The sequence below is a fragment of the Sinohyriopsis cumingii genome, chromosome 12 (assembly GCF_028554795.1).
Source record: "Sinohyriopsis cumingii isolate HCF-2022 chromosome 12, ASM2855479v2, whole genome shotgun sequence".
Taxonomy (NCBI): Eukaryota; Metazoa; Mollusca; class Bivalvia; order Unionida; family Unionidae; genus Sinohyriopsis; species Sinohyriopsis cumingii.
In genome coordinates this window covers 13,729,521-13,757,047 of record NC_142972.1, presented here as the reverse complement: position 1 = coordinate 13,757,047, position 27,527 = coordinate 13,729,521, and the positions used below count along the sequence as shown (strand labels likewise).

The following is a 27,527-nucleotide window of genomic DNA, read 5'->3' as shown; positions in this document are numbered from 1 at the left end:
TTTTTTCTCCTAGTGACACATGTGATGCAAGCCATTAAATACCCAAAAGGAAAGGTTTTATTACCAAAGGTTTTTCAGCAAATACTTTGTTAGAATTTTAATGACAATCTTGCCCATGACCCCTGAGGGAAGTACTTTTGGCTATTGTTCCATCATTGAAAGTGCAATCATCAACAACTGAATTTGTAACAGTGTTATTAAAGAAAATTGGAATGAATGTATTTTATAAGAGGAAATAGCAAATATATTATGTCATAAATACATTGTAATCCCACTATAACACAATTGTTAGGGTCTATAGAACCAGATCATGTTATATTCCAGATCATGTTATAACCAGCCAAGTCAGCTGTTAGCTGAAGAAAATGATGCATGTACCAAAAAATGGCTGGGGCAGGGGTTTAATAAAAGCAGGTGCACTAATACATGCTTTTGATTAAATGAAGACAATTACTCTCGTCTGAAATACTCTTGTATATTGACTTACATTTGTGTAGTACAGTCCATAATGCATTAAGTACTGTACATTATATATGAAAATCTATAAATTCTAGTGTAGTTCACATGTTAAAAAATTCATATATTAGTCACATCCCATTAGAAAGCACAAATAACATATCAAAAATGGTAATCCTCGTTTGAGTTATATCCTATTTTTAACAAACATGTGTCACTAAATAAATCACGATGATGTTGTTACCAGTAGCGTGTGGCTCTAGTTGTTTACATGCTACATGTACACATACTTTAATTGACCTAGAGTAAATTCTTCAGTTATGATCTTGCCCAGGCCTAAGGCTATTATAGGGAAATGTAAACATGTGAACAAATTAAAAAGTTTAACACCTTCATTAACTTGTTGGCCAGATATCTATGGTTTCAAAAGATTGGAAATTTTTTTTGCATTTTATGCCACCTTTGGTAGTGATTATAAACATAAACATTTTTCCTGCAAAATGGAAACTTTATTGGCACAATAAACATCATCCAGTCACTTTGGAAAATGCAATAATCCTTCAGATTCCTTTGCTTTTATTTAAGTTGGTTCTGACTTCTTTTCAAAAGTGTTGTCTTTGTTGAGAAGTGTAGTCAGCTTGCTTTGATTGCATGTGTTATTGGGGGATCAAAAAAATGGTGCATTGTTATGTCAGAATCTGCTTATGCTGTCTGAATCAGAATTTATGTAATAATAGGTACATTTCAGTGAATGTTATTTCCAAGTTTCCTTTCTTTGTACCTTTGAATTTCTCCAATCCAAACCCAAGTTTGTATAAACGTTTAAACAGCCAACATTGTTGTTGCAAAGAAAAAATCACCAGATGGTATATGTGGTTGGCAATAAGGATAAAACAGTTGCAATTTGCATCATTGGCAACGCTCCGTGAGGTCCCTGAATAACTTCTTACCCATTATTTTTCGTACTTTTAAGAAGAAAAAAAATGTTTGCATAGGAGAAAGATACATGCATACAAAATTTGAGGAGCCACACATGATGAATGCAACCAGAGATGTCTTAGCAAAATATGCATTTTGACACTGCTATGAACAGTGGCATTGCAAAAGCAGGGATAAACTCCACCGACCTTTATTTATCCCTGTAACATACTGTTCTAAAAAATTCAAGCGGGCTGGCTACCATCAATATCTGAATTTTTTAGACATGCTCATAGTGTTTTGTAGTTTCTATTGTAAACCAGACTTAAGTACATGTAGATAATTCCCCCACACAGCCTGGTTCCTGGCCTTATCGTAGCTAGCATCCTTATGTACGAGTGGACCCCCAGTATCCTTATAAACGACTGTATCATGAGAATATAGACAGCATTGGCCTGTATGTTATTATTTGTAACAATGACTGCTTGATTTGTAACGATTGTTCTGATAAAAAACAAAACAACAAAACCCACAAAAAAACAAAGAAAAAAGAATTGAAAAAAAGGATTTTGGCTACTGTTGATAGATGCTACAGTCCATAAACCAGGCTAATGTACATGTCACAGGTTGCCATTATTGTTGTTGTTGTTGTTGTGGGGTTTAACGTCATTTTTCAGCACGTGATAGGCTATGCATGGTGCCCAGTATTAATGGTGGAGGAAGAACCTGGGTAAACCCCAGGAAGAACCACTGATCCATGAGAAGCTACTGGCAAGCTTTCTCACATACCCACATTGACAGAATCCTAGACTCGAACCCACATAGATGGAGGTGAGATGGAAATGATCTGTAACGGAGAGCGCTGTAGACCACTCTCTCACTTGGGGCCCCTGGTTGCCATTGTAATGCGGAAATTGACATAGTGGTCATATATACCCTTTGTCTTAAGAGTTAATCCGTATTGCCTGGGGGTGAATAAGGTTATTGTCTATTAAGCCAGCAAGAGAGAATTGTTTGCAGGATTTGATTGATAGTATTAAACAGTTGTGATGTTGGTTGTTTTTTGCCCCTATGTTACAGTGATTACATCCCAATCAACAAGCTGTCATCTATTCAAGTTTGTGCGACTGGGTTACACACTTTGTGTATAGAGTTAATCCCTGTATTTCTTCTTTGAAATAAGTCATTGACTTTCGTCTTTGAGTAAATTATTCTGTTTCTGGATGAGATAACTGTTTCTTTTTATTTCATTAATTGTTTGATATGAAATGCACATGCATAGATCTTTCATATTTTCCCAAAGCCCAGTCAAACCTGTCTTTACAGTCGATATTACAACTGTTGATATTACAACTGAGCACTAATAATGTTAACAACTGGAACCTTATTAACAATGGACAAACCTCCAAAAGAGATACAAACTTTAACACTAGAGAAAATAATTATTGTAACTGACAGAAGTGAAAAAAAGCTGACCACTCGCAAAATAGCAGTTCAAACATTGGTAAAGCAAATTGATTGTGTTATAAAGGAAAAGGAGTAAATCAGAAAAGATTTCATATGCTAATACATGTGCATGTGATCTTCAAATGTAAATGTGATTTCATGTTTAGTGATAGAAGTATAGTTTTATTGCTATATAATTTTGTTTTCAGATGAATGCATACAATATTTTAACAAGAACTATTAATAAAGAATAAAATATATGTACAGTGATTGTAGTTATTTTTCTTTAAATTGTTCTGAAACTGGAGCCTAGAAACTGGTCTTTTCGTACAAACCTATTCTGAGAGACCACCTGTCTTGAGAGACTGTTTTTTGTTGGCAGAAGGGGTGGTCTCTCATAACAGGTTCTGCTGTATTAGAATTCATATGCAAGTCTTCCCCAAACTGATAGTAAACTTTTTACACAATAATTTTCATACCTTTAAAAAGAATTTTATTTTTCATGTATGAGAATATTACATGTGAAATTTCGCAAGCCACACCACAATCATGTTGTATCTGAATTCTAGTTATAATAGAGTTTGCTATAGTTGAGTCACACTCTGTGCTAAATTTGATGAGTCATGAAAATGTTCTGACACTAAAATGTCACAATTTACAGTATTAAAAATGACTACCGGTAAACACGGTTTCTGTTGAAGTACTTTGTACTTGGAAAGTAACACCAATCCAGCTATGTTAATGATTATAGACTTTGCATGTTACTGTTAATAAAGTTGGATCAGTAATGATAGTCGGTGAAATAGGTATGCATAAACATAAACATTATGCATTAAGATGATGGATTATGAAAATCATATCTGTTAGTACAGTATTATTATGCAGAACAAATTTTTGACAATGGAAGTGGAAGTCTTCTCAGATGTTTAGGTACTGTTTCACACTAAGGTTCTGTATTAAAGGTTTTGAAAATCATATTGTGTTTATGAGTTGCTGTATTTAACTGAAACTTGGGAATATTATATTATAGTAAGCCTAGACTATATTTATTCCTAAATATTGTATGATTCATGTCTTGCCTATGCAAGTAAAAAACTGTGGAACACTTGTTGATTTGTTTAATTAGCTATTATCTTTGCAGAAAAATACTTAAGTCTTGTAATTTTGGTCCTAATGTATTTCTGGTCATTTTCACTTTATGATACTGTAATTAGTAGTCAATTAGTAAAGTTTGAACATAAAAATGTGTGAAACAATGTTGATTTTGACAAATTAAAACAATGAAAAAATTAAATGCTTTTACCAGTACATCTTTGCATGATTTCTGCTTATTCTTGCAGAGGGTCAGAAGGAACTGAAGGTGTTTGTTGATCTTGCCACTATCTCTGCTGGAGAAGGGGACATGGAAATTGCCAAGGTCCAGTGTCTCCATGCTGCAACTACAGGATATGCTCCCCTGATATTTAATCTTGATTGTAGTTCAGGATACAAGGAATTGTTGGACAAGTGTCAAATTGTGTGGAAGGAGCTGAAAGCCGATTCAGATCTCCCACAGAAGCTGGTTTGTAATTACTTTCTGATCCCTCCATCAATCAGACTACAGTATTCACACACCTTCCCATTTGTTTATACCCCTGGACTGATTTAAAAAACAAAAGCATCAAAGGTTTAAAAAATGCACAAAACTGCTACTAATACTACTAATAATAATAATGCTTTATTTATAGAGGGTGACTCATTAGTCAAGGACTATTCTCCCTTGAGGCCCTCTAAGGATTAGTCAAGGACTATTCTCCCTTGAGGCCCTCTAAGGAGGTTGTGCAGTGCTATAGATGTAGTTACACATTATAGCGTGACGTTGTGTCTAGTGCACAGGAATAATAATCCACCCATTTCTGATCAATGAAGTTTCACTTCATTATGCCAGCTAGCTGGAAAGTGAAATTGACCTCATCTTGCCATGACTTAATGGCACATAATCACCCTTTTTCCAGTCATATCTCCCCTCCTAAGATATCTAGAGACATATTGTCCATAGCCTTTTTGTAAAAATTGCAGTATTGGCATCTTCATCCCTCTGTCTGCCAGACTTTTGTTGCAACACTTGTCTCCATGCATTAATTTTTAAATTATTTGCGAGATCTTTTACTGTAGTTACAGTTGGAAGCTAACCACTCAACATTCAAGGAGTTTGGTGTAATAACTGGTATTAACTGCTTGTTTGAGACCCCAGATTTATATAATGTAGACCTGAAGCTGTTCTGACGTGAAGTTGGTCTAATTTATTTAAAATGAATTCAAGACTTATTTTAGGTATTTTGAAGCACTCTTCTTTGCCAAGTTTTGAAAAAATATGCTCATTTAATTCATCGCTGTAGAATTTTTTGAGCTGTGAGATCCACAAGTTTTCCATTTATATTCACAAAGTATTCATTGAGTGCATTTGCAATTTCAAGAGGTTCTTGCTTAATATCACCATTTGCATCACTAATACATGCAAATGACAGGTTATTGATAGGTTTGCTTGTCAAGGCACTGAAGGTATTACAGAGTTTTCTAGAAATCCATTTTGTAAAAATGCTATCAAATATTTCAGTGGGATAATACATTTTCCTTGATTTTGAATCAATGACTTGACTCTGTTTCTCCATAATCTGGAATCGTCAGTATCTTTTAATGTATGAAATCTATCCCTTGTCATAGTAGTATACAGTATATCACATGTAATACAATTTGGTTGATTTTGTTGCTTGACTCTCTTAAAATTAATAGGAGAATGAGAGTTCAGGGTGTTGGTAAACATATCTATCCAGGTGCCAAGAGCATCTGATGGGTCATTAAAAGATTCAGTTACTGACCAAGGGATATCTTTCAGTTCTTTTGAGTACTATTTGTGAATTGAATCTTTTCATTATTCCATACTTTATATATTTGTGATGATAAGTTTTAAGTTTTTTAAATTAATTTTCAAGTACAGCATATAGGATAATGATCACTTATGGAATATTGGGGAACTGTAACTTCTATAATATTGTCAGCATTGTTAGTATAGATGTGATCAATTAGTTGTCAGATACCTCTGTTATCCGAGTGGGTACATGAACTAGCTGTTGATTAAAATTCAGGGCATTCATGGTTTTAATTCAGCTTTGATTGATATCTTGAAGCAAATTGTAATTGAAGGCACCTACTAAAAAGACTTCTTTGTTTTCTGTATACAGTTTCAAGCTTATTTTGATATATAGTATACCAAGCATTGTCAGTGTTCCATGGTCTATTTACACAGTCTAATCCAAACGGTTTCTGAACATTATGTCTCATTTCTAGCCAAATTAAGTCCATACCAATTTCCTTGAGATCATATAGATGTTTGAAAGAAATGCCATCCTTAATGTAAATGAGAAGTCCACCACCCTTTAGGACAAGTTGGTCTTTTCCTTGAAAACTGTAGTTAGGAATTTTAAGTTCATCGTCATGAAAAAGTTCATGTATGAAGGTTTCCCTGAATGAAGAAATATCAATTACTGAATTATTTCCTGAAAGAAGTAATTTAATTTCATCTAATTTTGGAAAAAGATAATGGATGGCAAATTTTCAGACCTTTTTGCTTAAGCCACCAATGTTGAGACAATTTGAAGTTTTGATGGTCATGAGATGAATGATATGGAATGTCTGAATTAATATTTTCACTATCAATATATGAACCATGATATTCCTCTAAATTTTCTTGTATACATTGACCTAAATCATGACTATCCACTGTTTTTTTCAGAAGATTTTTCATTGAGTCTTGAAACATTAATACATTCAGCAGTTATGTCAGTAGCAGTTAACACATTATGGTCACTTTGATTGATGGAAGCACTTAATTGGATTGCACCTGAGGTAATTCCATGGACATCATCACTCAGTGGGGTATCTGTAGGCACTTAATGGGATTGTACCAGAGGTAATTCCATGGACATCATCACTCAGTGGGGTATCTGTAGGCACTTAATGGGATTGCACCAGAGGTAATTCCATGGACATCATCACTCAATGGGGTATCTGTAGGCACTTAATGGGATTGTACCAGAGGTAATTTTATGGACATCATCACTCAGTGGGTTATCAGCAGTTTGCTTTCAGTCATCACAGGGAGAATCACACTTAGTAGATCTTATTACATGTTTTGAAGTTTCTGAAAAGAGGAGTTTGGTTGAATAAACCTTTGGCCCTTTCTTGATTGCTATTTTCCTAAAATTGCATATTTGAGTGGAACATTTCATAGTGTTTTGCATTATGCCCATATTATAGTCAGTCATGACACTGTATTTTACTTGTTGGTCTGCATGATTGCACATTATGCCCTCGTTCAAAACAGTATAAACATCTCCATGATTTCTGATGGTTTGAACAGTTTGCATGGTCCCAGTTATGTTTGTGATTTGTGTTTCTATGCCTTTTAGAGGCATCATAGCTGTCCTTTAGTATTGAGAAAATCTCATTTTTGCATTGAGAAGTTCAGATAAACCCTTCATATTTAGATGAATTTTGTCTTTTGCCATTAAGTGTTCCAGAACTAATCCAGACATGGTCATGAATCCTTGTTCAATGTCTATCATTTTCTGATTCCACTCCTGACATAAATATTTAATTAGAGCATTGAACTTACGCATGTCTGTGTCAATTCTTGGGCATGCACTGCATAAAAGAACTATGCAGTTAGGATTTTCCAGGTATATGTTGTTTAGGATGTTATAAAAATTGGTTTCAATCTGGTCAATATGAACATTGTTAATTACATCATTGCCACCAGCATTAATTATAATGGTGTCATAATGAGAAAGGTTAATTGTTCTCATGGCCTCAAATATATGACCATTTTTTGCTCCAAGTAAACACTTAACTTGAACCCAAGGTTTCAGACCTCTTTCATTTACATATTTCATAATGAAGTCTCCAATTACGAGAGTTTTTTTTTCTGGAATTATCATGTTCTTTGGTGTTTTCTTCTCTGTCTTTGGTAGCATCCAGAGTATTACAAAGTCTAAAGCTCTTATACCTGAGATATGAAGACCCTTTCTTGCTATCTGTGACATTGTGTGGTTGAGAGTTTTGCACTGTAGCTTGGTCGAGGGACTGTAGGGTCTTTCCCTATATTCTGGGTGGGTTTGGAATTATTATTTCTCTCTGGGCATTTTCTTGTATTGTCATAAGCTAGCTTATTTCACTGATGTGCTTTTGTGACTCTTCTTTGAGAGTACTTACAATTTCTTTTTTTTCATATTTATGATGTCTTCCAGCACTGCTACTAAAATGTTAGGATGCATGCTGTTTGAAGCAGCATAGTCATCTTTCAGCTATATAATTTCTGACGGGTAAATCTTTGTCTTTATTTAATTGTTTTACTTCTCTTTCATATTTATGTTGTCCTCTTCCAGAATAAGGCAACACAGATTAATGTCTTACTTAGGTCACATCTGATGCTTTTATTTGGTTTTTCAAGGCTCATAAATTTAGTCTTGAAATGTGTTAGCAATTCTGCAAGTTTTTCGGCTTATTCCTTGCTGACTCCTGTTTGGTTGTTAAAGATTCACATTCCTTTGACAGTTTATTGGCTTTTGCTGTCGTTCTTGCAAGTTCTTGTTGAATTAGTTTGTTTCCCCTCATTTAAGGGCTGTCATGTCTTTTTCACCCTGCAGTTCAGAAACTTTATCTGACTGAGCATCAGCTTTTGTGATGGCCTTGGGGAGCAATTCAGTATTAATGCTTTCTCCAGCTAGCTCAGCTGAAATTTCCTCACCACTGTTTTCAGTTTCTGGTTCCTGAAAGGGAGGAAGATATTAGGTGAATTTCACCAGAGTTAAGTGGTGTAACAACACTTATTTCTGTGCCTGATCTCCCAATTGGGGAGAGCTGTACATGACAATCTTTTAACACATTAACCCCAGGAGGTTTTTGTCATTTTTGCCGGAAATTCAAGTAGGAAATACATTTTGAAAGTTTTTTCTGAATACATCCTAATACAGCAACTTCCCAGTGGTTTTCCAATAACCTAATGCCAAGTTGTGTTAGAAACATCGTTTTTTATTGGCTATTTGGCTCGCGCATGAGCAGTAGGGTAAAAGTTGGAGTTCTGTTTTTGTTTTTTTTGCTTAATGGACCCATTATATTTGTATCGAGACCACTCTTTATTCCAAATGCCCATCTTTTCCTACTTTTTGCAAAAGTTCATCTGTCTGTCTGCAGTTCATACTGGTCTGCCTTAGATCTGAGACCAAAAAGTCTAAAATCCAAAAACAAAATCAGATTCTGACCATGGGCAAATTTTGGGTGGAAAAAAATTGGGTCCAAAAAATGAGGTTTTTCCCTCTGTATTTTGTAGTGCAACTAGAACTTTCAGATTATTTGGTATCATTGTAGAGCTACATCTGTCTACCTTTTTATAATACCACCTACTTTAGTGTATCATACATGACCTTGACACTCAGAGCTCAGCAGTAGGCTACTACCTCCTGCCACGTAAACTCATTGCCAGGGGTTAATGTGTTATCTTGAATCTTGAACCCACTAGAGGTTAGCAAAGACTGTTTTGGGGTGCTACTCCAGGCATTCAAAATGTTCTGATTGTTTCCATGATTACTTTTTCAGAATAAATTTCTGCAGCTAGGAGATGAAAATTAGGTTCTGTCCATTCTTTATAATTAGGCCCTTGAATAAGTAAAGCATTTGTGTAACGATAAAGAGTCAGCTTAGCTTTGTAGGAAAGCAGATTTTCTGGTGAATTCAGAATTTTGAAGATCAAGCCATTATGGCTGTTATCAGTTCCTTGACCATATCTTTAGGTCAGCTGGTATTGCCATTCTGATATTAAGCTTTATGTTACAAATAGTTACAGTGTTTGTGTTGTACTTTAGACTGTAATTATCATCATCAGCATCTGACAGTTGTTTTGTTTTGTGGGTGTAGTGTCAATTTCACTTTTAGAGAATCCTGAGAAGCTGCTGCCTATCTTGAATCAAACACAATAGAGTGATAGAGTCTTCCATGGTAGAAAAGTAAAAACAAAGTGTTATTTCTTTATGATCTCTTATTATATTTCAGAGTTGGGCTGAATGTAATCAAACACAAGAACAGAGATCTTCCATTCTGAATCCAGATATTCATATCCTGATATTAACATTGATGGATTTCTTCTTTTCTGTGCCAGTGCAGTAAATAATATATCATCTGAGTTAAGATATAGCTGTTGTAGTTCAGCTTAGTCCACTTGGGTAGCCATCTTGGATTACCTAAAATCCTTTGTTTGAATAGGTTTCCCCAATTCTCTTGAATAACTGACAATGTACACATTAAATTTCACTTACACTAACTTAATATTTTCATAAATCCACTGTATTAATTATGACAATAGGTATAATAGCTTATTATGCACCAGTTATTACACCAAATCACTTAAATGTCGAGAAACTGTTACTAGTCAGAGATAATTAGTTCCTGATGTTATATTGGTTTAGAAAAATACTATTAGTTATTGAATCTGAATATTAGAGACATAAAAAATATTATTACTCCTTCACTCTTTGAAATTTGGAATGAATACACCACCACTGTTGAGTAAACCCGATCTCTTTAGTATCTTATAAAGGAACAAAGAAACCACAATCTGCCATGTTGAATCTGCCTGCTGGCTGAGCAAATTTTCACATCACAAAATAGGTCTTGCATTGTATTGACACAGAAAGATTATGTCAAAGATTCATGAAAAGAAACATGATGTAGTCTTTTGGTCAGAGATATTTCATGGATGATGAATTAAACACACATATTCCTGGATTTAACTGTTACTGCAATTGTACTACTTAACCCCTCCTCACACTACCATGTTCTAAATTTGTTGCAGTATTCAAGTGAAACTTTGGTATATTACTAGTGTTATAATGAATATTGATACATATTACAATTCCTGTTCAATACACATTCTATATCTGTATTTTAACCCTAATCATCCCATTATAAGTTAGACTCCTGGGGTTCTGGAACTGTTTTTCAGTAGAAGACAATCAGATTTGACTGAAAGGATCTTGGTACAAAGAGAGATAATTTGTATACAAATTATGTCAGTCTTCCATCAGATATGGCCAATGTACTAAATATATAAAAAATCTTTAAAGACCCCCAGCTAAAATCGCTTTTACCATATGTAATTAAAAGCATCCTATCATGAAGGACTTTATAGTTATTACAAATGATATTGATCAACTATTCAATACACCTGCTAAAACTTCATCTTTGAATTGCTTCTGACAATGTGGTCACCAGAATTCAGCTTCATTTGATAGAAGGAGTCCTGCTAAACAGGCATGCAGAAATGGCCAATTGAATAAGGAAACAGAAATACCTTTTAACCACTTCTCAGAAACTGCTTAGGAAGCAGTAAGGTAGGGGATCTGTGCCTATTTTGGATGTTTTAATCATTAAATGACTTTTGAAAACTTTAACGGCATCAGATCATTAAATCTGAGGATGTCAGTAACATCAATCTACCATATATATATATATATATATATATATATATATATATATATATATATATATATATATATACACATATATATATATATATATATATATATATATATATATATATATATATATATATATATATATATATATATGGCTGAGAATAGTACAGAAACCCTCACGCAACTCTTTGAATAACCTTTAACCATGATAGCTGTTGTGCAGCCTCACTTTTTGCTGAGTGTTACCGTATCAGCTACTGAGGCTGGTTGCTAGGCTTGATACTGGAGCATCATCATGGCTGACTACAGACTGATAGTAAAAAAGATGGTTATATTTATTTTTATTATTGCATTCATTATTGCTGGATTTCAATGAAATATAAAACAGCTTACCTTGTATAGAGTATGTTATTTATATATTTCCACCCTGACATGTACTCCTAGATCCCATTACACAAGAAATCACAGTCAGGAAAACTGTTTTGAATCCCACAAATAAATCCAATATTTACATATGTACATGTAAAATATGAATGAAATACGCTCTAATTACATAGTTGATAGTGGTACCTCTCAGAATGGTCATTATCCACACATTAAAGTACATTGGTTTTCTACATAATGCTTATAACTCTGTAGATTCCAACAAATGTCCACATATCCATGATGTTGATATCATATCATTTCAGGTCTTGTCTTTGGTAACCCATTTTTTTGGCATTATCATTTGTTTCTTTAACAAGTTTTTCCACCTGAAATTTAGGAATTAAAATTCCCCCAGAAATCTTTCTCATTGCTTAGTGGTCTAAGCTCAACAGTTGAACCAACGTCAGAATCAAAATTGTCAATCTTGAACACGGTGATGTGATCATTCCATTGTGCAGGTGGGACTATGGCTTCCTCCTCATCTGATTCAAAATCACTTGCATTAAGATTGATCAATAAATTCTTCTATATTGCTTGCATTAACCCTTGAATCAGAATCCATCTTTGTCTATCTCAACAACATTAGTTTCATAATGTGAGAAAAAGCACTTCCTTTGTGTCCAGATTTGTCTGACCACATTTCAAACTTATATCAAAATATTGAGTAAACAGTCCTGTCATTGGTTTTGATAATTAAAAATATATAAAATGTAGTACTTTCAGCCAGTCATTATTAAGTTAACATGGTCACATATGCATCTTTGTGGCACTGGGCTTTTAAGTTGTTCTGGATTATAAGCACATTCGCCAGTGTTATTGACACTGTATATATGCGACAGTAGGGTTGAAGAGCTATTTACAGGTTGACACATAGATACGACAGTGGTAGCTAAAGGGTTAATAGAATTTGAAGAAGTTTTTACAGAAAGCACTCGAGTAACAAAATATTTTGCTTCTAAATTCTGTTTTCTGGTAGATGTCTGCCAGGTGAGTAATCTCATACCCAGTTGTTGCTCTTGTTCTGACAAGTTTGCTGAAATATTGCATTTTCTTCATGCATTAATTTATTTTATGAATACATTTCATCCTTTTATTTGCCTACTCATTACAATTTGTATTGTAGCAAGATACAAGTCGTTATCTTGAATGGTTGAAGACTGTAAAGCAAGCACATGGATCAGTAGAAGTTACCTCCCTTGCTCAGGCTGAAGCAATCAACTCCAAGGGTGTTTACTGTGTTGGAAATTTGAATACTACCAGAGACACCTTCACGGGCTTGGTGAGACATTTTATGAATTGACCCACTTATGTCCATAGCCACCATGATTTTGTTTTTATGAGTGTTCAACTGGCAGCAACACCAAGTGAGCTTATGACATGGTCTGGCATTAAGAATGAGCCTCACATTGTGCTTGGTTAATTGGTCAAGTTATATTTCAGAGTTTTCAGAAAGTTTACTTACCTATGTTTGCTTGATGTTCAGTATTTGCAGTGAAAACTGCCACCTAAGCAAATATTTTTTAATCTCTTGCCAGGAAAAAAGATATAGTTAAACACTTCTGGTTTATGGCTTTATCATATTTTTTAAGTCAGAATGATTCTGCAACCCTTTAAATAAAAAATGTGAACAAGTATTAATGCTTTGAGAGTGAAAATTCCATATTTTTGGCCTGTTTCTGTTCAGATGAATTAATTGTGATACTCGTGAACTCGTAAGGATATGTAAGTATTGATTTTGCTTTTCAGTATATGAAATATGACAAAATGTTACTTGCTGAAACTGTACATATAACTTTCATTGATGAAAATGGCATAGACATATCTTTCTGAAACATATACTGGATATTCACTGTGCATAAATCATTGCATCTTTAAAATTGGTTATCATTAATACAGAACTTGGTAGCTGCATCATTGGGTTCAGACAGCAACAAAAAAAATTCATGCCAGTATAAGCAGTCCTGGAATTGTTTTATATACTAGCTGAAAGTTGTTACATATATTGATATGACATCTCTTTATCCATCTGTCAATCCACCTGATATCTTTTTATGTGCACTAACTTTGATTTTGCACTATGTACCTATACTGAATATTTTATAAGGCTTGTAAAGTAAGGAAGAAGCCAATAAATTTTAAGGCCAAAAGGTCTAAGATCAGGATCAGTGTGATTGAAAGAAGAAAAGAAATGCACAATAACATGAGTTCTGTATCCCAGACTCACTTGAGTTAAGGAGTATGGCGATTATTTTGAGGTTCAACTATCTTAGGTTAGGTCTCTGTGACTGAAATAAGGAAAATAGTATTTACATACAAACTCAGTATGGGGTAATTCAAATCATAAAAACAGCAAAGCTGGCACATCTTCAAAAAAGAGCATTTGGGCTAATATCAATCCAGAAAGAAAGCAAGGAAAATTTATCTGGTAGGTTAAAAATATTACCTATTAAAGACCGAATCTGTTTGAGAAAAGCCAAATTAATGTACAGGATATCCCATAATAGTGCTCCTGAATATTTACAATCACTATTCCAGTATAGGCTACCTGGTAATACTCCCCACCTGCGATCCATGTCTACCAAACAGTATAAAATTCCCAAACCAAATAAGGAGTTATTTAAAAAAAGTTTCCAATACAATGGAACTCTGCTCTGGAATAGTATTCCAGTTGAGATTAGAAATGCCCACTGTATTTCCTTCTTCCAAACCCAATAATTATCCATTGGCTTCAGAGATACAGCTAAAATAAATAAATTCCTTTGTGTGAGGGCCTCAAGGTAGATTAGTTATTAGCTAATTGTGTTACCCTCTTTAAATAAGGTCATTATTATTATTATTATTATTATTATTAATTCTAAATGATGTACCTGACCAAAGTTTGTGGAGGACCTGCACCAGAGGTCAAGAGCATATTGATTTTGGGATGTAAAGATCAGAGTTCATGGTTAAACTTGAGAAATATTGGGTCTGCATAATAACTTTAATTCCAAAGTACCTTTACCAAACCTTACGTATGGCCTAACTTACACTTTAAGGGTAAGAATGAAAACATACAGATTTGGATGTCCAAAGGTCAGAAATCAAGATCACATTCAGTGTAATAAAATGGTGATGGTTTCTGCAGAGAAGGTTTAGTTCTAGACCACACACTCTGGCCTGAACTTGCTAAAGGCTTGCATATATGGTAAGAAAGAAACATAAAGATTTTGGGGTTGAAAAGTCCAAGGTTAGAATTATACATGAATAGAGGTGGTTCATGCATCAGTTACAGTATTTACTTTTGCAATAGTGTATCTTGGTACAGAAATTGAACTTAAGGATATAAATTTATACACAACACACAAATAAAAATATTCTACCATTTATATACGAATTTCCATTCACAAAAACACTAAGGATTTTTGTACTTGATTGTTCAAGTCATATCTAAATATACTTTGGCCTGAAGGACTTGCTCAGCTGTCTGAATAATGATATTAATACAGATTGGGACTTGACAGATAATATATGAAAATTGCTTACTTCAGGAACATAATAATATCTAAACTCTTAATACCTGTAGAACAAGACATATAAATAATTACTTGAAAAAAATGTATAGCCATGTACACACTGTGTGTACACTATAAAGCGGGGATTACTGCAATAATTTGATGTGTATGTTTTCTGTTAATGTATGATATATATTCTTTGCTGCATTTTCAATGTATGTAGGATTATCATTTAGGGTTGCATCTTTGTGATTGCCAATATTTCTAAATTTATACAAGTGATATTGGAATAGTGGAATGTCATATTTTCAGCTTCCATATGAGTGTTTATATATTACACGTCAACAGTCTTCAGTGCATCATTCCCTCTCTAAATATCCTCTCTGCATGTTGATATATTTTAATCACCAAAACAGTAAAAATGCATCATAGAAGTTAAATTGTGTCATAGTGAAAGTTGCAAGTAAAATGTCAGCATAATGGAACATTTGTGATGACAGATGGTACTGTTAACATCTGTCACTGAAAAGGTTAACTATCCCAGGTCCAGTATATTACAGATTCTAAAAATGGAAGACATAGCCATAGATCCCCAATGCTACCCACAATCACTGGTTAACTTGCCCTGTTTTGCATGAGAGAATAAAAATCCCTTATGTAATGCTTTAGCATCCTTTGTCCAACTGTTTGAAAAATGGCACTAACACCTTCTTTTTAAACTTGTTTATTTATTCTTTATAACTGGCTAATTGTGGATCAGGAATTGTTTATTGCTAGTTTCGCTAAGATGGGATAATCATTAAATATGGATACACACATAATTATACATGTGGAGCGCGATATAGAACCTGGTTCAGATTCAGTGGATTAAATTCTTTTAATTAAATAATGCCCTCTTCCAATCTGTACACCCTCCTGTTTGTCTGCTTTGTCATTAAATATAGTTCATCCAAAATGACTGGCTGGAAATTAAAAAAATATATTTCATCAGCTGCTGTTACAGAAAGGTATGTATGTATGTGTGTGTGTGTGTGTGTGTGTATATATATATATATATATGGGGTGGGGTGGAGAAGGCTATGAACAAGTAGGTGAGGGATCTGTAGGATGGAACCCTAGGTAGAGGCCCAGGGGGTAATAGCCCAGAACTTCCTCCATTTTACATCTTTCCAGAGCATAATTTTAACAATCTTGCTGTAAAGAAAACTTACTTTAGGAAACGATTTGATTGTTTCATGCTAATATTTGTAAATGTTTTTTTTTAATGGAAATATTTAGGATTGACACTAATGAAATTGAGGAAACAGTATATTTACTGTTTTCTCTATGTAAACTATTTTGTCAAGTGCTGAATTTGCTACACATAAACTTTAACAAGTGAATAATGATTTTAAATTTAATTCTTAAAATAAATGTCTTTTGATAAATATAAAATTTTTGCAAAACTTAGATCAAAAAATGATGACAAGGTCCTATTTCTTAATGATTATTGTATTACTGAATAAGAAGATTCTGTTGTTATTTTATTATTTCTTTAGACCCCCAAAAAATGTGTTTCCGATCGGCAGACTGTGCCTGTTTTTCGGTGCCAAATCTAGCACTTTTTTCCCACAGGGTTAAGAAAAAAATAATCCAAAGTTGATTTGTGCATCTGGTTGAGTCGGTTTTGCCCAGCGGCTGAAGCACTTAGTACATTATATATACAAATCATTATAATATATATGATGTTTAAAAAAAAAGAAAACCCTAAAATTTATTTCTACATCTAATTGAGCTGGTTTAGCCCAGTACACTATATATTAATCAATATAATATAATATTAAATTTTTATATATAAAAAACCTACCTACCTACCCTAATTTTATAATCAGTGCAATAGGAAATATACATATCATGTTTTGGCTTTGTAGCTGTTAACACAGAATGACATATATGAACAGTGTGAGATGATTTATTTCCACAAACCGATTGAACATCCTTGTGTCATAAAAGTTTTCCTAATCTTTTTTTAAATAAAATTAATGCTCTTCTGTGAAGTTATTCATATGATCAGTCCCACAGAATTGATTGATTGTATGGTTACATCATGTTAAATGGCTATTTCTCAAGGCTAACACACATATAAATAAAACCATATATTTCTGACCAGACAATGTGTCAAATACCTTTGATCAGTACTGTTGTTATGCTGGCCATTATATAAGCAGGGGTGAGTGTTGAATATTTGAAAACATTATTTCATTGAACCCATTGTACCCTAAGGGACTTAACATAATGATGCATAGGTCCAGTGACTGGTCAGTCCACAAGTCCAAAGTGATGGTCAATTCATTGTTTTAACCACTAATGACAGTTTTGTAATTTTTCCATTAGTTTATGGTATTTCCTTGTGTTTCAAAACTCACGTAAAAGACAGTCAGACTTGGATTACCACAATTTCCTTTATTTTGCACTAAGTGTACTTAGATTCCTTCCTACAGCTAATTTTCAGCACACTGGTCAGCACTGCTACCCAGAAACTATGGCCGACTAAGTAGTGTTACAGATGAACAAAATGTTTCATTGATGCAGGAAACACTGCAACTACATCTTGTGTCCCTATGATTCACAACGCTGTGATTGAGCATGTTATTGGAGCTCATGTCATGCAGAGCAGTCAAATTGATAGTCAGGGCTAGTTTTACCCTCTTTGCATCAAGCGATATCACGAGATCAGCATGGGGTTTTGTCTGTTGTAGAAAACTCACTGCAACCTATCTAGTATTGACATGGTTCATGATGTTGAGGTTGAGCATGTTTTTGGAGCTCTTATCATGGGGCTGCAGAACAATCAGTTAGCGGTGGCCCCAAGTGACAGAGTGGTCTAAAGCACTCTCCATTACGGATCACTGCCATCTCACCTCTGTCTGTGTGGGTTCAAGTCTCGGATTCAACCAATGTAGGTATGTGAGAAAGCTTGCCAGTAGCTTCTTGAGGGTCGGTGGTTCTTTACCGGGTTTTCCTGGGTTCTTCCTCCATCATTAATACTGGCCGCCATATATAGCCTATCATGTGCTGAAAAATGGCATTAAACCTTACAACAACAACAACAACAACAACAATCAATTAGCAGGTATAGTTTCACCGTCTTTGCTTCTAGCAATGTCACAAGAGTCATGTGATACAAACATGGTCACTTAAGGACCATGTAAGTAACCAGTATGCTGCAAATGAACAATAACTGTGACAGCAGCAAGCTGATCTCCTAGAAGCAACAGGTGCTGGCAATCAAGATTAACAATTTTTCAAAATGGCAACTTCATTTCACATAGTACTTTCTCTGCATTTTGATGTAAAAAGTTGACATTATTAGATCCGAGTATATGCATAGTTGAAAGGTCATCTGCCCATTTGGCATTTTCTGTGCTATATATTCTATTTGGCATTTTCTGTGTGTGAAAGATGCACATTATAGATTGCATGTTCACATCTATTAGTATTTATTGCTGAGTTTTTTTAATGATATTGCAGTTTTGTGTCTTCAGATTCCATCTGAGTGATGTTTTGTAATTTGTAAGTTTTAATATGCAAACATTCTTTATTGTTTCTTTCCAACTCTAAATTTTGTCTTGCAATTGACATATTTCATTTTATCACATACTGTTAAATACTGAAAGTTATAATGTAGTGCTTTGAAAGTTGCAAGTTGGCTGTGTACATGATGCAAGATGCAAATCTTTAATGTCCCATTATGACAACTGAGGGTGCCATAATACCTGAATGAAAATAGTGATGTAGATTAAGTATAATGCACATTCTAACCATGGAGGACCAAACTAGATGTCCAAACTGCCATGTCTCACTAGCAGCATAGTATTTGATGAATAATAATAAGACAATACAAATACTTCCCTCTTTCAAAGTATTTTTATTTTTTATTTTTTACTTTTTCAAATGAATGATTCTTTTCCTTGTGAAGAATTGAGAAGAAACCACTCTTCACTGCTCATCAATAGCTAAGCATAATCTCTGGTTTTAAAAGTTCAGCGCTCTCCCCAAATCTTTGAAGTGATAAATATAGCTTTCTTTTAACCTTTCTCCTATGTTTTCATGTTGTAGCCATTAAATATATATGGGTGTGAACTCAGGAACATATATTAGCATGATAGATCCTTGCTGAAATAAATGGTCAGCATGACAACAGTACTCATAAAATGCATTTGGCGCATTGTTTGGTCAGAAATGTACAATTTTATTTCTTTAATATTGTGCTTGTGTTGCAAAACAGCCATTGAACTTCATGTACTCATATATACTCTAAATCATCCATTTCAAACCAAACAATTCATTGAACTCCCATCGGACTGGATAATGTTGTGAATAACTTCACCAAAGAGCATCATGTGATTGATTTTATTTTCTATTTAAAGAGAATAGCATTTTGAAAATATTTATGACAAAAATATTTGTCTGAAAATGAATGAACTCCTAGCAATGTTAATATATTTTTCATTCTTTGGTCATGGCTATATAAAAGCTGAAGAAAAACTTCTTATTTCCTACTTAGTAGTATGATAATTGCACAGAATTTACAAACATTATATATAGTTGGCAAGACATTTATTTAAAAAATTAAATTCTAAAGTCATTATTGATTTGTTAACAAGTTTCATGTAAATTCAGCACTTAACAAAAATAGTCTACATAAACAAACAAAATACTCTATAAACAATGAATCCTTATTTCACAGCACCATTGTGTTCCATAAACAAACAAAAAACAACAATAAACAATCAGCAACAGACAAACAAGCAATATTTGTAACTCTGTGCTTGAAAGACAGGGTAGGGATGTGGAATGGGTAAAATACATTTGAAAAGTATATGTATTAACACTTTTCACAAAATAGCAGCTTACCAAAACACCATTTCTTTGTATGAAATTTTGGTTTACATGAAATGCCTCAAATAAAAGAAACAAAATACAATTAAATAAACTTAAATATACTATTAGTTTTAAGGTGTCAGTCTAGTCGAGGCTTTCCTTGCAGTGTCATTAGATTGGCATTACAAATCCTTACTCATTTTACTAAGTATTTTTTTAAAATTTGAAACTGAAACATACAGAATATCAGAAAGACCTTCATATATATATATATATATATATATATATATATATATATATATATACACACACATATCTATAGATATACACACATATCTATATATACAGTGTGACCCCACTATAATACGGTAGTTGGGAGCCATAGAACCAGACCATGTTATAAGCAACCAGGTCAGTTAGCTGCAGAGAATGATGCATGTACCCCAACAAATTTGCAGAGGGGGGTGTAGGTAATAAATGTGAGTGGTAAAATACGTGTTTCATTGGCAGTTACAATCCTAAATCGATGCATATTAAATGGGAAATATACCTGTAGTGAAAACAGATAAGGCATATATAATATTTTACTTTATTTAGAGAACCATGGATTGGTACATGTCTTATGTATAGCATGAATAGAGTTTCAACACTGTGTACCCACGAATCTCATCACATACATTTAATCCATAATACAAGTATTTCCATCGAAAAAATCCATGCAGATTTAAAATATTCAATAATTCTGTCACAGGTCATATAGGTCTGAATTCAGTGGATAAACACAGCACAATCATGTAATGAATGATGAAGCACATTTTCTTTTCAGTATGTCACAAGTCGGTAAAAGTTAGTTTGCTACTGAGGAAACTCAAAACATGCACATAGACTATTGTAATGTAATTTGGGGTAATACCTCTAATTCAAATATAACAACACTTTTAAGACTCTGAAAGAGGGCTTGCCATTTAATTCTAGATCAAAGTATAGACAATTTTCAGGATGCAATGAAAAATATAAAGGTTTTAACAATACATAAAAGAATATTTCTTAGAAAGGCCAAATTGTTGTATAAACTATCCAAAAAGCCGTTCCTATCTATGTAAGCAAAATCTTTCACCAAAGAGATGGTATTGTACTCCAAATTTAAGGTCCATAAGAAGTTGTTGTTGTTGTTGTTGGGTTTAATGCTATTTTTCAGCACACAATAGGCTATACATGGTGGCCAGTATTAATGGTGGAGAAAGAACCTGGGAAAACCCCAGAAAGAACCACCGACCCACGAGAAGCTACTGGCAAGCTTTCTCACATATCCACATTGGCTGAATCCATCCATAAGAAGTAAAAATTACATCATACCAAGGCCAAAGAAGGAATTGTTTAAAAAAAGTTTTCCATATAATGGGCCACTGGTATGGAATAACATTCCCAGTGACATAAGGCAGTCTCCTAGCATTTCTTCTTTTCATAATCAATGTCTCAAATGGATGAAATCTTTAGAAAATTGAACAGTTCTAGTACAATAAGTACCGTCTGCTTTTCTGCAAAAATTTGCATCATTTTCAAAGTTGAATTTTTCAATGCAGGATATTTTATGTTTTATATCAGTTTATGTTTTCAAATATGCCTGTGCATGTGTTCTAGGCTTGATAATTTGACTTTCAAAATCACTTAATTATTTAGTGTCAAGTCAGATTCTTCACATCCTGTTGTATATACTGTATATATTGTCAATAACAGATAGAAGGCCTCAGGGTAGATTAGTTCTGTAACTAATTGAGTTACCTTCTAAATAAATAAAAATTAAAAATAAATAAATAGTTATTATTATTATTATTATTATTATTATTAAATCCCCTGACATTGAACCTGTTCTAGATCATGTTATACATGAGTGTCTATATATGATGATTATCATTTCATGGTAAGATTTCAGTGTGAACAAACTCCAGTTCATGATCAGCCTGTGGAAATAAATAAATATATAGGTAAATAAAGATGTTTAAAGAGAAATATATGCCATGTTGAAAATATAGTTGGATTGAAATCCCTAGAGTGATTAAGTGTGTTTTCTTTCTGTCTCTTTTGAAGCATGGCAAGTTCACCAATGTTTGTTGTTTGACTTAGGGCATCATGATTTGTCTTCCATGCTTAGAATCTACAATATACTGGACACAGGGCAGTTTAGCCTCTTTAGTGATTAATCTAACATCTTCATATGTCATCATAATGGGTCATTACAGTAATAATATTGCCCCATTATGTCAAAAGATGGCATTGAATACAATATTCCAAGTTGCATTATGGTAACATCCTAGTTGTAATTTCACTGTGCAAAGTTGTAACTTCTACGATACATATTTTTACTGTTCTGATTTTTTATATGCAATCAAATGACCAGACAGAATGCAGTTCCTGTGTGGAGACTTTTAAATGGAAGAATGCATTGTAGAATGTTGACATGTGTAATATTGAAATTATGCACTTGGAATCTGAAGATATATGAAATGACACTGTTCCAGTCTCTAGAATATCACATTTAGGAACAACTATTGGCAGATGTAAAGATGCAATCTTGAATGTACTGTTCTTATGCACATTGAAAATGGACAAACAGAATAAACTAAACTAATAGAAAATACATGACTGGGTTATGCAGTACTTCCCCAGATAGTAGTATGTCATTGTTAGTTACTATCCATGTTCCAGACATAATGTTTACTTTTGATGTTCACTTCATGCCAGTTTGTGGCACAATATTTCTTGTACAGTCATCAAAAAAGATGCAAAAACCCTGCATAATGGGTACCACATACTAAATGAATTTCAGAAGAATTGATATTTTCTTTATTGTTCTTGTGTTCAACAACCACACTACTGGCACTGTTGTTTGTTCTGTCTTGAAACTAATTATTTGCATGTATCTTGAAGGAGGACAACATCATGGTATCAAAAGCTGGTAACGGAATTACTTAACTTTTCATGTATATTGTATACATGCACCTTCTACATCTCTGAGGCACATTACACCATCATCACAAGGTAGGTTACCATGACCTATGTTTCTGGCTTCAGTGGTCATATATACCTGTATTCTTTAGACATATAACAGCACCATACCAAAATTAGGACATTGTTACCTCCATGCTCCATTGACAGTATGTCCATGGTTCTCTAACACTCCTGGGGCCCCGAGTGGCCGAGTGGTCTAAAGCATTCTTCGTTACGGATCACTGCCATCTCACCTCTGTCTGCGGCGGTTCGAGTCTAGGATTCAGCCAATGTGGGTATGTGAGAAAGCTTGCCAGTAGCTTCTCGTGGGTCGGTGGTTCTTTCCGGGGTTTTCCCGGGTTCTTCCTCCACCATTAATACTGGCCGCCATGTATAGCCTATCGTGTGCTGAAAAATGGCGTTAAACCCCACAACAACAACTCTAACACTCCTACTTGGAGTCATAAAACAAACATGCATCCTGGGAAATACAACACTGGGACATTAAATTTTGGTTACTGTTTATTTATTTCTTTTTATACATTAGATATTAGGTACAGCCTTAATATTTATGTGTGTTTCTTGGATCCTTCACTGGTGCAGTTGTCAAACGAGATATATTTATACATCCTGAGATAGGGTGAAAAGATTCATTGATATATGGATGCTTCAATACTTTTGCTGAAATGATACACATATCGATATATGAGATGGATAATCAATACAAAACGATACTTGCCGTATGCATGTTATTTTAGTCTTCAGCAGTCATAAATAATTATTATTAGTTGCCTTGTTATTCTTTAAAATTATAATCCATCTGAAACAGCATTGGCAGTCACAGACCCTCATGTTTATTAGTAAAAATGAAAAAGATTATATGAGAATACCCACTTGCTGTCTACAAGTAAACACAAAGTGACATGGTTTGTAATCTGGCTGCCACACACACACCCATTTCACGCTGCTTATCTTAACCCAGAAGTATGTTCGGCATATACTATACATTCCAAACATGGTCCACATGTTTTATGAAGTACTTTGCTCATCATTTAATAACCACATTAATGCGAAGTTTCTATTTTGAATTGTATCTTGACTCCATTGGTTGATTTGAAAGCAGCATTACTGGTGTGTTGCACATTGAAATATGTTATACTGAATTCTCATTTGTTGTTATTGCTTTTTTTGCACCAGGTTAAACAATAACCACCAATCAGAAATCAATGTAGCTTATTCTCTCTGGGACATACAGGAAGTATTGGCATAGCAACAGAGAGACTTAGTGGGAAAGTCATTTGATAGGTCAAGTACTTCAGCAGAGATGCTGTCAGGGTGTGAGATTGTGCGAATCATGCAAAATGTTTACAAGTTTGCATGCTTGGAGAACAATGAAACATGAGGACTCCCGCAGTTTTGTTGAAGTCCCACATATGAAAAATGTGCTTGGTGAATTATACAATTTTTACTTAACAGTTCTTGTTGCGACATTTGTGTTTTGGGTAGCAACTGTTCCACATCTGGGTTTTTCAAGCACAACATGAATGGTTGTGAAACTAAATTTGATTAGGACAATGTGACTAGGATTAAAAATTATGGCAAAGTTTTGAACCAGTCATGAAGAAAGTTTTAAATGCAGGCTACCTAGAAAACCCAAAATGTCTGATTCACAGCCTGGTTCATTACGATTTTGTTTTGCAAATACTTGCTGATGATAGTGATGATAACAAATATTTTTAAAGTCATGAAGTATATGGAGACACCACTGAGTGATTTTGAGCCCAAAATGGTGTTAAATATGAGTTAGATGTACATGCTGGATAGACAAATAATAGACGGCATGACCCTTTCAGTGCTCTTTGTAAATTAAATGTACAAAGGGCAGAATACTAAGCCTAATTAAAATGCAGACAATTTAAGAGTATAATGCAATTTTCATTTTTTTTTTAATTAATCAAATTCATCCTGTGGATTATATGCTACAGAACCACATACATGTATCTATATCAGGTTATTATAAAATGAATAAAATCAGGGTTAAAAAATGCAATTAAGAAGTAAAGATATTTATTTTAATACCTGTGTCTGCAGAAGCATTGATGGACTAAATAAACTTATGCAGCATTATGGAACAGATAAGAAATTTGGCATAGTAGTCAGTAAACTACTGATTTAACAAAGAAAGTTTATGTTATTGAAAAATCCTATTTTGGAGCAGATGTATCCAAAAGATAATATCTGTGATCTCTAGAATATTGCACATAACAGTCACAAAGATCAGTTCCCAACATATTCAGGCTGACAAAGCTAGCTATGTATATGCCCCAGTATGCTCAGAACTAATTAACAAATTAAGGCTTATACAACTAGAGGTGACATCTGTCAAAGATGTTGATATCGGTAGAGCCATAAGAAAGTGAGGAAGAAAGAGAGATAGTTTACATAAATATTGACATATGACCATTTCTTCCTCCCCACCTTTTTTCTTTGATAAAGGGGGAGGTCTCTCTTAAGATAAAGTACTGTCATCATCTTCTTAATTTGGAATTTCTCCTTTTTATGCAGTAATATTGAACTAGTGAATGAAGGTGCTGATGGAATAAATGAAATTAGCATAGAATGAGCGATGGGGCAGTTTTCAAACTGCTCAAGTTTATCACCTTGTGCAAGTTAAAAGAAAATTATAGAATAGGACTGGGTGTAGCCAGTAGTTTTCCTTCTTCACTAACAAATACATGTGGCTTCAGCAGTCTTTTGCATCTGCAGGAAATAAATTGTGATAGTTTTTTTGTTGGTATTCAACCTTATTCCCATACCTAGCTTTGTCCTCGATGAGATTTTCTTTGCACAAGGAAATGGCATTATTTCTTCTGTTTTAAAGATAACATCATAATGTCTTCCAAGTGTAATTGAGATTGGTAATAATATATTTTCTGATGATTCTTTTTGTACAAAACAAAAGGGAGTTAAATGGAGCCACCAGTAAATGGCCATAAACATTGGAAAAAACTCACTGCAACCAACAGGTAGTCTGTTTAAAAGTATTGTTGTTATCTTCTCATCAGTGAGAATTGCATATAAATATATGATAACTATATATCTATCTGTAGTCTGCATACTGGAAAGACAACCAAGAATGTCAACATACATGAAAGAGCACCATCTACCTTCCAAAGATGAAAAGACCATCAAGTTCATATGTGTATCAATATGTATCATATTGCAGGCTTCATATCATGAATCATATTGATACTTGGTGTATTGTTTCACCCCTATCCTGAGAACTACAGCATCATCATATCACAGAAGAAGGTGACTGTGACCCACATCAGTCAGTATTTCTCAAGCTGGGTAGTGGCATAAAAACCTTGTGTGTCTGAATACATGGCCATGCTTTACTGTCTTTTGGGAATTCTTGGGCATGTTTGTGGTCATTGAACCTCATGTGGATGAGTGCTGCTTATAGATATCAGAAGCAGTTACATTACTTTACATGTTATGCATTGCACAAAGCAGGCAAGACTGAAGTTCCCAGAAAAATTTGCTCTGCATTTACCATTTTATCATAAATGGAATAGATGAAAGAATTGTTTGTTTCCTAACTTAATTTTCAGGATTCATATACTTTTGATTTTTTGTTGAGAATGTTACAGTTCAGTTATATTTCACTCCCAGGATCTTCACAATACCCTACAGTTGACTGTACCGATCAGTGACAAAGAGTCAGAAGGTCACAGACAATACACATTTGAACAACTGCAGGATCTTCAGAGTCGTTTGATGTTGGTTGCAGGAAAGGCAGAACAGGGGAAGGAAGATGTCAATAGGTTTATGATGGTGAGTAAAAAATAAAAAAAATTAATAAACTTCATTGTCCTCTTCAAACAATTTTTATATGGGCTACAGACTCCCAAATGGGTATTTTTACCATATCTGCATTTTCTTTGCCTTTCATTTGGATTTGAAATGAATTCATTTTGCATTCTGTTTTCACTGCATTTTATTCCATTTACATTTGCATTGTGTCTCTCATCTCATCCATTGTTTATGATTTATAATCTTATAATACCTTATGAATGATTCTTTTGCATCATAGCTTTTGTTCATTTCAAATGCCAATTGGAGATTTTACACAGCCAACATTTCCATTGCAGAGTATTCAATGGAAAAAACTATGGCTTTGTTTTTGATTCAGCTAAAAATGTGCCTCTTGCAAAAGTGATGGGTGGAATGAGGAAGTAATTATTGTTTTTTTTAAAGCAGAAAATCATATACTACATGTGCTAATACATTAAATGTTTAACTGTATCAACTTCTACTGAAAGAAAAAGAGCTAACATTTAATACTGTTATCAATCCAGATATCCAGACCTTCCAGTTTTTTAGACACTATGTTTAATAACTTTTTAATTTTTTCAATGGTGAATACAAT

The 27,527-nt window shown here is 33.9% G+C and overlaps 1 protein-coding gene across 1 annotated transcript in view; it reads left to right on the top strand.

The window, feature by feature from the left end:
- The window catches only part of LOC149786021 (E3 ubiquitin-protein ligase rnf213-alpha-like), a 559,813-nt gene that overhangs the window by 2,675 nt on the left and 529,611 nt on the right, over window positions 1–27,527 (top strand). Inside the window, exons 3-5 of the mRNA XM_089978097.1 lie at window positions 4,161–4,381; window positions 12,877–13,032; window positions 26,771–26,932. Of these exons, the coding sequence (XP_089834223.1) occupies window positions 4,161–4,381; window positions 12,877–13,032; window positions 26,771–26,932 (539 nt within the window). The remainder of the gene's footprint in view (window positions 1–4,160; window positions 4,382–12,876; window positions 13,033–26,770; window positions 26,933–27,527) is intronic.